General features: G+C 48.8%; 5 protein-coding genes across 5 annotated transcripts; 2 read left to right on the top strand and 3 right to left on the bottom strand.

Annotated features, from left to right (window-relative positions):
• Positions 1-77: 77 nt before the first annotated feature.
• Positions 78-2,294, bottom strand: MAK5 (Mak5p; the record flags this gene model as incomplete). The annotated part of the gene is made up of 1 exon (XM_018879198.1): positions 78-2,294. The coding sequence occupies one exon, from the start codon at positions 2,292-2,294 to the stop codon at positions 78-80; it is 2,217 nt and encodes a 738-aa protein (XP_018737136.1).
• A 736-nt stretch (positions 2,295-3,030) lies between these two features.
• On the bottom strand, positions 3,031-3,981 carry SEC61 (translocon subunit SEC61; the record flags this gene model as incomplete). Its single annotated transcript, XM_018879197.1, has 1 exon — positions 3,031-3,981. The coding sequence occupies one exon, from the start codon at positions 3,979-3,981 to the stop codon at positions 3,031-3,033; it is 951 nt and encodes a 316-aa protein (XP_018737135.1).
• Positions 3,982-6,644: 2,663 nt separating this feature from the next.
• Positions 6,645-7,370, top strand: TAE1 (Tae1p; the record flags this gene model as incomplete). Its single annotated transcript, XM_018879196.1, has 1 exon — positions 6,645-7,370. One exon carries the CDS (start codon positions 6,645-6,647, stop codon positions 7,368-7,370), a length of 726 nt encoding a protein of 241 aa, XP_018737134.1.
• Positions 7,371-9,365: 1,995 nt separating this feature from the next.
• Positions 9,366-10,013, top strand: VPS21 (Rab family GTPase VPS21; the record flags this gene model as incomplete). Its single annotated transcript, XM_018879195.1, has 1 exon — positions 9,366-10,013. The coding sequence occupies one exon, from the start codon at positions 9,366-9,368 to the stop codon at positions 10,011-10,013; it is 648 nt and encodes a 215-aa protein (XP_018737133.1).
• A 239-nt stretch (positions 10,014-10,252) lies between these two features.
• On the bottom strand, positions 10,253-12,112 carry IKS1 (protein kinase IKS1; the record flags this gene model as incomplete). The annotated part of the gene is made up of 1 exon (XM_018879194.1): positions 10,253-12,112. One exon carries the CDS (start codon positions 12,110-12,112, stop codon positions 10,253-10,255), a length of 1,860 nt encoding a protein of 619 aa, XP_018737132.1.
• Between the last annotated feature and the right edge of the window lie 657 nt (positions 12,113-12,769).

Below are 12,769 nucleotides of genomic sequence, written 5' to 3'. Positions count from 1 at the left end.
GAGCACCACGGGGTCTGGGGCAGAGCCCCAGCCGCCGGAGGCAGGACGGCCACTAACGTATAATGTAAAATGACAGTTTATTTCTTGGATTTAGGCTTCGTGTTGAGACTCTCGAGAGCGCTAGTTTGCTCTTTGCCGAGGAAAGCCTGGTGAGACTTGCCAGAGGTGACCATTTGGGCGAGGTTGACTGTGCCACGAGTGAGGTATTTACCAGCGTGTCCAACAGGACGTTGAAGTTCTGATTGTAACTGAGCACGTAGCGACCTCAGATCACCTTTGGGCTGTTCAGGTTTATTCTTCTTGCGTCTGTCGCCAGTGATGTTCTCAATTTCGTCGTCGGAAAGGTCGACTCCGAGATCTTCAACAGCTTTCTTGAGCCAGGCATCGGTTTTACCTTTGTGGGTTGACTGGTTGACTGTGTCGGAGATTTGTTTGGCGAGAGTAATTCGTGGTTTGAGTCGGTTGAGGAAATCGTATTCGACTTCAAATGTTTTCATGGCAGTCTTGTTCGTGGCGTTATCTTTGTATAAAGCACGCTTGAGCTTGATTAATGGTCCAGAAGCTTCATCTGGTGAGCAGAGAAGTAAGGAGACACCCTCATTGCCAGCACGGGCAGTTCTTCCTGATCGATGAATATACATATCAGCGGTACGAGGCAAGTGGTAGTGTACAACGTGGTCAATAAGTGGGATATCAAGACCTCTAGCGGCAACATCTGTGGCCACCAGAATACTCTTATCGTTAGCTTTGAATCTTTCCAAAGATCTTAGACGTTGCTTCTGGATCATATCTGAGTGGAGTCCGAGACTTGGTAGACCAAGTTCTTTGAGGAATGGCACAAGACGCTTGACTGTGTCGATACTGTTGACAAAAACAATGCTTCTAGCTGGATATGTGAGGAGAAAGTAGTACAAATAAAGATCTTTCTCCATAGCACCACATTCCATAATAGACTCGACAACGCTGCGGGCAACTGACTCGGCGGGGTTAGAGTCGATAAAAACAGGATTCTTATCCTTGAACTCGAGCTTTTCATTCAGAATTTTCAATGCTCCAGCATTAGAAGCTTGACGACCGGCGTTTGACGAGGTTCGTTTGCTATCAAGTTTCTTCATTAGATCTCTTTGGAAAGTAGCTGAGAACACTAAAGTCTGACGCCTGGTTCTTCTACCACGGCCAATCAAGTCGAGAATCTTCTCTAGTTCTTGGAAATGGCCTTCTTGAATTAAACGATCTGCTTCATCAAGAACAAGAGTCTCGCATTTCTTAAACTGGTCTCTGAACTCACTAGTGGCCTCAGTGAGGATTTCCAGAAAACGACCCGGCGTAGCCACAATAATAGCAGGATTATTGTCAATCAATCTGCGTTGTTTTTGGATAGCCAGACCACCGGTAATAGCCACAACTCCAGAACCAGTGAAGTTTCCGTACTTCCACACCTGTTCAAGATGCTTTGTGATTTGATGCACTAATTCTCTAGTAGGGCCAAAAATAAGTGCCGTGGGCCATTTTTTGGCGGGTTTAATGCTTTCACTGAGTCGAATATGCTTTTCTATAATAGGGATTCCATAAGCCAGGGTCTTACCTGAACCAGTGGCAGCCTTTCCAATAACATCTGAATCAGTGAGAATCTCGGGAATGACCTGTGCCTGGATATCTGTGGGCTTATAAAATTTGAGTGCTGACAGGGCAGTTAGAATAGACGACGACAGCGTCGTGTCTGGCAGTGACCAGTCCAACTCAGCTGAAACTTCTGATTCTGTCTCTTCCAGTAAATCAAATGGATTTCCTGGAGTCTTTAGAGATACTAGACCTGACGACTTCTTCTTGTTCTCAGCTCCTTTTGCCGTTTTATTTTTTGACTCTTTTGATTCATCTATCTCACTTTCGCCTTCTTCCTCTTCCTCTTCTCCTTGATTTTCTTCAGAGTCTGAATCCTCATAGTCATCTTCCTCCTCCTCGGCAAATGGCGAGACGTACGGAGCTACCTTCTCAGATGCTTTGTTCTTGGCGGATCCATTGGTAGGAGCCTTCTCTTTCTCCTCATTCTCAGTATCCTCTTTACTCTCAGCAGCCTTGAATTTCAATGTCCCGTTCTCGACCTCGACACTGACACCATCGACCTCCTCCAGGCCGTAAAAACCCTCGAAATCGTCCAACCCACCGTCAGCCACATCCACCGACTTCCAGGCCAGATTATCCAAAGCGACGGTTTTCTTGGCTTTTTTCAGACCACTCTTCTGTGGCCCATTACTCTTCGAACTGAGCTTACGTTTCAACGCCTTTCCCGCCATTTCAGAACTTAATAAATAAATAAAACACTCTCCAGATCACTCCCTACACCCTCACCAACCTCCTGCACCAAAAAATATTTCAGTGCTCTATCTACCCTAACCGCTATCAACTTCCCAGCCACATACCCCTGACGTTCCCTTTTTGGGCCCTTCAGGGGACGGGGGTGTGCCTCCGGCGGCTGGGGCTCCGCCCCAGACCCCGCTGCTCCTCTCACTTCGCTCGAGTCGAGCGTCGGGAGCTGGTACTATTTCAACTTGGGGTCGAATGGCGTTGCTAGACACCGATTGCTTGAAAAAACGCTCTTCCTGTAAGTTCTGAACCCTCCTAAGAAGATTATTTCAATAGCTATAAATAATAAGACTTTGTATTTAATATAAACCTATTATTAATATGTTAGTTAGATATAACTTCTATGATTAGTATATAAACCCATTAAATAGAACGAGGTCTGATTTGACAGGCACCCTTCTCCGTGACAACCGATGGCGAAAATCACACCCTTCAACCCAAAGAAAAAGCAGATCAGGGACCGCCACGCCCGACTCGAGCGAAGCGAGAGGAGCAGATCAGGGACCGCCACGCCCGACTCGAGCGAAGCGAGAGGAGCAGCGGGGTCTGGGGCGAAGCCCCAGCCGCCGGAGGCAGGCACACAAGCCAAGTATTAAGTCTCGATCTAAATATACAAATGTACAGAGGGTGTTAATTTTGCGATCAATGAGTGTGGGCGGCGAGAATTTACCAGTTGCCGACGCTGAAGCCTGGTTGGCCGCTCTCTTGGGCGATGATCTCGAAGTAGGTGTAGATGGTGCTGGCACCGATGAACATGAGGAGACCAGAGCCAGTGAAGCCGAGCAGGTCGGGCAGCACAATGACGGCGGCAGAAAGAGCTCCTCCAATAGCAGCAGCGGGGGTGATGATCTTCTTGAGTTCACGCAAAATAGCCACATCACGGTGACCGACGATAACAATGTCGTTGTCCTTAAATTGCTTGGCAATGTCACGGGGTGACGAGCCCGAGATTTCGGTCCAGGTCTTGGCGAAGTAGATAGCAGCCAAAATCAGGGTTGAGGCGTAGATAACGGTCTTAATAGGGTCCCACAGGGCCTCAACAAGTCCAAAGGGTGGTTGCAAGTAGTAACACAAACCAGACACAGCAAACAATTGAGGGTTGTCACCGTGTTGTTCCCAGGTACCAATGAGACGAACAACTACATTGGATGGGAACAGTCTGAACAGAATGTTGCTGAAAATGAACAGGTTGCTCACAATGGCGTAGAACATGTAAATTGGCACATTGCCAGTGTACAGCAGACGGATGGGGTAGTTAGAACTGGGAGTTCGCACCTTGGTCGACTTGACATTGATATCGTATCTGAAGTTAAGAAGGAACACAACGGCGCCAAAAGCAAGAATGTTGCCGTAAACCTCAAACACATTGGGCAAGTGGGTTCTGTAGAAACTCTCAATCAAGGCGTTCTTGAAGTTACGAGTGAACAGACCGTGGACAAGAGATACAATAGCACCAATAAACTCCTTACCTCTGCCGATATCTTGAGTCGACAAAGAAAGTGCGTTCCACACAAACTTGGTGCTGACAGACAAAACAGCGAAAAGAGAGAATCCGGTGCTGAATCCGTATCCCTTTTGCAAGGTCTCGTCAATGAGAAGAAGCATAGCTCCACCCATAACAAGTTGCGAGATAATCAAAACAAGACCACCAGCGCCCAACTCGCCAGCTGAACCATACACGCCGCTGAAAACAATACCAACGGCTTGGCCAACAATCAGCAACAAAGCAAAAAGCTTCTGGGCAGTTTGGTACAGTTCACGGTCGCTTCTCAATTCGAGGTTGACATCAATCACCTGTAAACCGCCTAACCACTGGAAAACGAAACCAGCAGTAATAATGGGAATAACTCCGATCTCTCCCAAAGTACCTCTGGTGCTGGCGAAAATGGGTCTCAACCAGTAAATGGGGTCGGCAGTCTCAGTGACGGCTTGCTTGACCCCGTAAAGAGGAAACTCGTTGAAGAAAAACCACAGCACACCTGCACTGACGGTCCAAATGAGCTTTTCATCGTAGCCAACCTAGATTCTTGTTAGCTTCTGTTTCGGGTTATTCAGGGGGTGGGGGTCTGCCTCCGGCGGCTGGGGCTCTGCCCCAGACCCCGTGGCTCCTCGAGCTGCGCTCGAGTCGTTTCTTCGGGGGTGTCTGCATTCTGGGGTTCTTCTCTGTTGTTGTCTGTTGCTGTCATCAATCTTAGACACCGCTTTTCGTCTCGAGTCCATGCGAAAGTCCATGTAAGAGTTCATAATTCACTGTGCTGAGTGTATTGTTACTGGTTCCTCGACAGTGAAGCCAGTGAAAAGTCGATGAAATATTCTCGAAATCTAATAAAATGCTGACAGAATCCACATAAAACCACCAAAAACAAGACGATGATATGATCATGAAACTTCGTCCATGGAATCTGATGTGAAAATCTGCAGATTGACGATGCAGCCAGTGAGAGCGAACAGTCAATAACAGAGCGAGTCGACTAAGACTTGACAACAAAATACCAACAGTAATGACAAGACAACAACCACAATAAAATAACATGCTCCTGTTGTGAATATTATGTACTTACCTTTTGTAGAGGTGCCTCGATTTCAGGCAAGACTGGCAGGAATGGCTTGGCAAGGTCCAGCAAACGTACTATACAGCCCTGTTAGACCCTATTTCATTTTAATCCTCCATTAAAAACAGCTTCTACACTTCGTCATCCACATCAAAACTCATAAAACAGTTGTATAAGGTTCAAAAGCCATCGATTGTCGTCGATTGTCTCGATTGACAAAGTTTATCCTCGACTATCCTCGAAACACCCTGACTTCCTTTTACAGTCGTCGACAGTCCTAAACTCGTTGAATCCAGTACCAACTGGTCTATATCTTTTACAACAACCAATTCCTGATATATCTGACTCAGTCATTTCATAATCACTTACATCGACCACTCATCTTTTTGAATATCTAGAGCGCACAAAACGAACGGTTCGACGGTGCGTTGCAGTGAGATATGTACTGTGTGGAGAAGTAACAAGAAAATTCAAATGGCACTAGTCCTCCTGGATCAGAATGTGACTTAGCGAACGTTGCAGAAAACCCACAGGGCTGCTTCTGCCGCTGCTGGCTGGAACTGTTAACCCACCTGGCCGTTGGTTTTTCCGCCCGTCTGCCTCTCCCAGCGCCGTGCCCCCATACCCCAGCACTTTTTTCTGCTGGATTTCTGCTTGACCAGCCATGCCTTTTTGGCCCTGCACCTGCCCAACTGCAGCCTGAGTGGGACATCTCTGCAGCCTGAAAAGTCAACTTGGCCTATCTCCTATCTCTGCAGGATTCTGTCCTATTGGGAGCTGTTACTGCTGCTGAGGGTCGTGCCTCCGGCGGCTGGGGCTCCGCCCCAGACCCCGTGGCTCCTCTCGCTTCGCATGAGTCGGGGCGTCGGGGGGACGGCGATTTTGGGTTTCAGGGGAATTTTGGGTTTTGGGGTTTTTTCAGGGGACTCGGCGGGGGCTTGGTGGGGGTATGTGTTTTTTCCCCTTTTCTAGTGAGAGGTCATACTTTTTCCTTCTCGTTTGTTCGTTTGCGAGCAGTAGTGCGGTTTACTTTTGATCGCTAATTAGCAACGATCGTTCCAATTGACTTGTTTCCTTGCTAGTTGCTAGTACCATCAGCTTAGCTCAGATCTGTTTATCACCCCACTAATTACCCAGTCAGGTTCATCGTCAAATATCACACACATCACATCTCGCTCGATTATCACAGTTATTCACAGCGTCGATGGATCGATCCCGGTTATAACAATGCAGATCTTTTCATTTACCCCGGTGAAAATTGCCTTCCCGATGATCTGAAGCCTTGAAACCAGGCTCATTTCAAACTTTAAGACTTCATTCTTGAAAATCAGTTGTCTCATTTAAAATTGAGCTAGCTCAGTGATTGTGAGAAAGCATCAAAACCAGTCAACCCCCGTTAGGAGCATACCCAGTGGGTGTGGTCTTGCCTTGCGAACCCTGAACACCGTTAAAATCACCACCCACCCCTTCTCTCGTCCAAAAAACCGCTTAATTCCCATCCAAAATCCCTCTACCCCGAGTTGTCAGCTCTGCAGATGCAACGACTCGAGCGTAGCGAGAGGAGCAGCGGGGTCTGGGGCGGAGCCCCAGCCGCTGGAGGCACGTCCCCCCACCCCCTGGATTTTCCCTACACGGCTGTATGTGAGAAGTATCTGCGCGAGACAGAGGGGATGGAGATGAATATTTCAGAGCTCGGACAGGTTACAGAGGAGAACAAAAAGTAGAAAGATGCCTTTAGAACCGGACGTGCCAGCTGATACGCATATCAATTACGACGATGCGGTGAGCTACTGGTCGTCAGTGCCGGCCACGGTCGACGGAATGCTTGGCGGATTCGGCACGGGAGTGGTGCCCAAAGTCGATATTATAGGGTCTAATGCGTTTGTACGACGACTGAATATTCTTCAAAAATCTGCTTCTGGAGACCAATTGCCTCGTCATGGTCTGGATGTTGGAGCAGGAATCGGACGAATCACCAAAGATTTCTTGTCGAAAATCTGCGACCAGGTGGATCTGGTGGAGCCAGTCAAGAACTTCGTGGACCAGGCACATGAATCGCTGGCTGATCTGAAGAAAGAGGGCAAAGTGGGCACAATATTCAATGTAGGAATGCAAGATTTCACACCCGAAGAGGGCAAATACTGGCTGATTTGGTGTCAATGGTGTGTCGGTCATTTGGCCGACGACCGGCTGGTGGAGTTCTTCCAGCGATGTATCAAGGGACTTCAACCCGGTGGATATATCATCGTCAAAGAAAACAACGCACCTGTCGAAGACGATTTCGATGACACTGACAGTTCTGTCACAAGAACCGATGCCAAATTCCGCGAACTGTTCACACGAGCGGGACTTGACCTCAAACTGGTCACCAAACAAACCGGGCTCCCCAGAGAACTGTACCCCGTGCGAATGTACGCGCTACGACCGGCCACCGACGTAGAACCCTCCTCTTAGTACCTGTGTACCATTATTTATATGTCATTTTTTGAGGGTGTCAGAGTGCCTCCGGCGGCTGGGGCGCTGCCCCAGACCCCGTTGTGCTCGCTTCGCGAGCGACCTGGCGTGCCACGTTTGAATTAGGGTGTCCAGCTGAAGCTGTTCCCCCAAGATTGAAAGCTGAGTGAACCCCGACGCCCGACTCGAGCGCAGCAAGAGTAGCAGCGCGGTCTGGGGCGGAGCCCCGTCAGCCAGAGACAGATCACCCACCCATGAGATTCGACACTCCAGTGTATTATACTACGTAGACTACAGAGCCAGAGATATGCTGGAGAAGATCTGTTTTTGTTAGCATTCAGTAGCAGACGGGGTGTTGAGAGTCGCTAGAATGGGAAACAGGGGGACGTAATTCAGATAGGAGCGAAAGACTTAGATGGTTTGTATTTCGTCAGTGAGACACTCAGTTGAACTATGCGAAGAAAACAATCATCATTAAACGTCCCACCTGTCTCTGAAGCGATGTCATGGATTTCTTGGACTTACCGGTTGACTGTTGGTTACAGAAGAGAAAAAGAAGTCAAACCGGATCATCTGAAAAATTTATCTTATAGTAGTTCTAAACCCTTAACCACGGATAAATCCGAGTCCTCGATGATGGGGTACAAAGTGCCAGCCGTGATGAAATCACTCCTGTGAGTGTGTAAATCTAACAGTAGGAGCAGGTAAATACGCTCAATTGACTAGAACTGACCATTTCTTCTAGATTGTGTGAGAAATATCAATAGACGAGCTTTTTGAACGGGTTTTGTAGCTGGAAATACAACGTATGCAGTTAAGATAAAGAACATATATGACTGATCTCACAAGTGTAGCTAATTAGCCTAGGAAAGACAACTGCTAAACAATCCGATCAAGACCCCCCTTTCAACAAACTAACCACATTAAGCAAGTCTAATCTCCGCTCTTGTCACAACTGTCCTGTCAACAACGGTTTCCAACGGCCATCTTGCCGATCCCCTGCTTCAAACCCTGATAAGATCTCGATAAGGGCTAGGGTGTGGGCTGTGCCTCCGGCGGCTGGGGCTCCGCCCCAGACCCCGTTGCTCCTCTCGCTGCGCTCGAGTCGTTGTCCGCTGCGGTCCCAGCCATCTCTCCTGCGAAGCAGGAGCAACCAGGGTCTGGGGCGGAGCCCCAGCCGCCGGAGGCAGTCCCCCGTCCCTGCGAAATGTCACCCCAGAACGTGGCCCAATGGTCCGATAGAAGGAGAACAGACCCCCAGTGGAGCAGTGGAGCTGGTTGAGGTCTGGTTTGGGATAGGGACCCGTTGCCGTTGGTGAGGGAGGGGCCAGGGGAGGAGAGGGCTGCTGATAACTGGACGGTAGCGCCGCGCATGCGTGTACCCTGAACCCTAAATTAGAAGTGGGTGACGGTCTCAACAGATTGCGTATATCAGGAACCAGCCATTTCTGATAACAAGCAAGCATCAGCAGCGAGAATCCGACTCGACTGATAATTTATCTCAACGATCTACTTTGTTCGGTAGAGGAGAAGTGCCAACCGAATATTTTCATTCAAGAAGATTGTTCTTTTTGACGACGATAGCGTTTACAGACGACGATTGACTTGATAGGAGAGAGAGATCACACCAGTGCAGACCCCTAGCGATCCTCACACCTTGTTCCCAGCAATCAACATCAACAAACCGACTAGTCAGTAGCTTTCTTATCTCGACAATCGATATTAGACTCTAGAACTGAAACAGAAACTAGAATCATCTGTCTAGTTTTATAGCCAGATCCACTGTCGTTTTCTCTATTTTTGCCTCTTTTGTTCTGAGGGAATATTTTCTTTATCCGAAGTTTGAACAGCAGGCCAGGAACTTCCTCAGTCGATTGCCAAACTGTTACTATACATCATCCGGTTTATTTTCACATTCACTAGTTATTAAGTGAGTTCAGATTGCTCACAGAATTATCAACATCAACATCGACAGCCACAGCCACAGCCATAGACATGTCTACCCCTAGAACATCGACATCATCTCCGCGGTTTGCGCAGTTCAAACTGGTTTTGTTGGGCGAATCAGCTGTAGGAAAGAGTTCTTTAGTGAACCGATTTGCCAAAGATCAGTTTGACGATTTCCGAGAGTCGACCATTGGAGCTGCTTTCTTGACCCAGACTGTTCAAGTGGACCCCAACACCATTGTCAAGTTCGAGATCTGGGACACTGCTGGCCAAGAGCGTTATAAATCACTGGCTCCAATGTACTACCGCAATGCCAACTGTGCGGTAGTCGTCTACGATATTACACAATCGGCGTCGCTGACCCGAGCGAAGGCTTGGGTCAAGGAGTTGCAACACCAGGCCAATGAAAATATCATCATTGCCCTTGCAGGAAACAAATTCGATTTACAAGAATCTCGAGACGTCGACACTTCAGTGGCTGAAGCATATGCCAAAGAAGCAGGTCTGCTGTTTTTCGAGACCTCGGCCAAGACCGGCGAGAACGTCACGGAGCTGTTCACGGCTATTGCCAAGAAACTGCCCATCGAATCGGTTCTCAACAGATCCACCCGACCCTCGGGCCCCAAGGGCGTCGACCTCTCACGCTCGGCTCGCCAACCGTCCGGTGCCAACGGTGCTGGCGCCTGCAACTGTTAGACCAGTCGTCTCCTGCATTCTTAATTTATATATCTTTTGTGTTCGCTAATAGTATTTGAATATATCACCTCCGGGTGGGTGGTGTGCCTCCGGCGGCTGGGGCTCCGCCCCAGACCCCGCTGCTCCTCTCGCTTCGCTCGAGTCGGGCGTCGACGGTGCCAGCAACTCCTGCGAAGCAGGAGCTACAGGGTCTGGGGCAGAGCCCCAGCCGCCGGAGGCTGGTGGGCCACCCCGGAGGTTCATGCTAGTGAGTACAGGACGAGATGGGCGAGAAAGAGTCCGATGGAGACGGGGATGGAGAGTGTGGCCAGCTCGACTCCGAGGAGCATGTAAATTGCTTGTGTGTATGGCGAGGGTGCCAGTTTGTAGATCGTGGCCAGTTTTATGAGCAGGAGTGTTCCTTTGGTGAGGAGAAGGCTGGATGTTAGTTGGCGGGGTGAACGACGGTTTCTGATCGCGAGTCGTTGGATCCAGGTTGGTAGGTAGCGAAGGAGCATGTTGGGTCGCTGGTGGTCGGGTGAATATATTACAGTGGGGACGAGCGACGAGCTGAGTGAACTGCTCATGTCGAATGATGACGTCGCTGGTGTGTTAATTGATGGAGACAGTGTAGGAGACATAAGTGAACTCGACGTATCAGATATTCTCAGTGTGGCTGTTGTGCTGTTTATAGGTAGAGCTGTAGATGTGGATGTAGCAGTTGTGTTGGTAGTTATTTCTGGAACTGCTGTTGTTGTTGCTGCTGCTGTTGATGTTCCTGATGTTGATGATGCGGGTGGTGGTGATGTTTGTGAGGCAGTGGACATGGCAGTGGTTTGTGCTTGGTGGAATTGCTGCTGTCGATATCGTTCATTTACTTGTCCCAGTATGAACAGCACTTGGTCAGCAGTAGGTCTTCTGTCGGGATCTATCGAGACCATGGCGTCCACAAGAGCAAGAAGTTGAGGATCCAGGTCTGTACGGTGAAGTTTACTATTACTGATGTTGATATCGAACCCCCCAAACTGCCGGACTTCTCCAGTAAGCGCTTCAAGATCACCTCGTTCTTGCCACACATTTGAATATGGCAATCTTGAGAAACACAGATAATGTAGAATCATTCCTAGTGAAAACACGTCGGTTTTCTTAGAAAACTGGGCAACAAACCGTCCACTAACTGTCTGAACAAGCTCAGGTGCTGTGTACTCCAAAGTACCAGTACTTCCACTGCCCATTCGATTTAACCCTTCAATCTGTCCTTCACCAAAATCACTGACAAGAACAGTCGGCAAGCTCTGGCCGGGAATTCGACACAACAGACAATTGCTCGGTTTCAGATCCCGATGGATGATCTGGTTCTGATGTAAATACTTCACGCCCATTACAATATCTGTCATGAACGATATAATCTCTTCAATAGTCAATTCAGCAACATATTCGTCGTCATTATCGTCTACTACAGCACTCATAGACCCTCCATTTCTACCGCTAAAATCAGTATAACCCTGACCATCCGCGCCCTGCTGTGACATACGCCGTCTGATTCTATCACGTTTGGCCTTAATATCATTCTTGGTCCACGTTCTGTCATTCGGATCTCGCTGAAACTGCGGAATAATATCGCTTTCTCCATCAGTGCCTGGTTTATACCGTCCTTTCATCATATACTCCTCGAGAGTCCCGCCATTACAGTACTCCTGTAGAATATAAGCACACGGCACCAGCGGCCCAAAACTCGACAGCGAGCTCACCTCGAGCCACACATGATTATACCTCACCAGATTCGGATGTGACAGCATCCTCAAAAGATTCACCTCGGACAGCACCTTTTCCAACCACGCATGGTCGTCGCCTACTGCCACCTTCTTCAAAGCAAAAAACCCCAAAGAAAACCCGTCTAAAACGTGCTCCACTAAATAAACGGCTCCTCTACTACCTCTTCCTAGCAAAGCACTTGAAATAAAGAACCTATCGCTACCGTTAGTACTGCTTCCGGCGGCTGGGGCGCTGCCCCAGACCCCGTTGCTCCTGCTTGGCAGGAGTTGCTGAGACCGTCGACGCCCGACTCGAGCGAAGCGAGAGGAGCCACGGGGTCTGGGGCAGAGCCCCAGCAGGCTCATATCTCTCAAATTCCCACTTACTTGTCAAAATAGCCCGGACTGAACGCACTGTCCGAGATGCCAGACGACGGCCGCCGTTCGGGCACCGGGGTCACTGACGGCGACTGGGTTCGCCGCGGCGGCGTGTCGAGTGGAAACACCACTGGAGACGACGGTCGTGGAGTGTCTGGTTCGTTCTCGTTACGATATTCTAGCAGTTGGAAGTAGTTTGCATCCCGAGTGAATTGCCGGAATGGCGTGGCGTTCATGCCAGACTCGTCGGGATCCGGGTTATAATGTGTATGACTAGGTTCTGGTCCAATGCCGGAACGTCTATTTTGTGGCGGAATCATTTGACCACAACTTAGACATCGTTCGCCATGGTTCGTACTGTCCACTCTTTCTATTGTACTGAGCACTCTTGCATTGTTCACGACAGTCATACGATGCGAACTCCGGTCGTACAAAACCACTGCTCGTCTCGAATTGTCTTGAAGAACCACATCCCACTGATTATTGCCATTATTGAATGGAACCAAAGACATGGCGAGCTAGGTCGAGCAAACAATGAACTGGAATGGATGTGTTCCGACAACTGTCGTACCTAAATACCGGACGTGATTTTGTGTCCTGATTTGAGTCTCTGATAGTTTTATGCTTCTGATTTTGTTTACTTCT

Source organism: Sugiyamaella lignohabitans, chromosome B, assembly GCF_001640025.1.
Source record: "Sugiyamaella lignohabitans strain CBS 10342 chromosome B, complete sequence".
Taxonomy (NCBI): domain Eukaryota; kingdom Fungi; phylum Ascomycota; class Dipodascomycetes; order Dipodascales; family Trichomonascaceae; genus Sugiyamaella; species Sugiyamaella lignohabitans.
The sequence above is the reverse complement of the archived record's forward strand: the minus strand, read 5'-3'. Positions and strand labels throughout refer to the sequence as shown.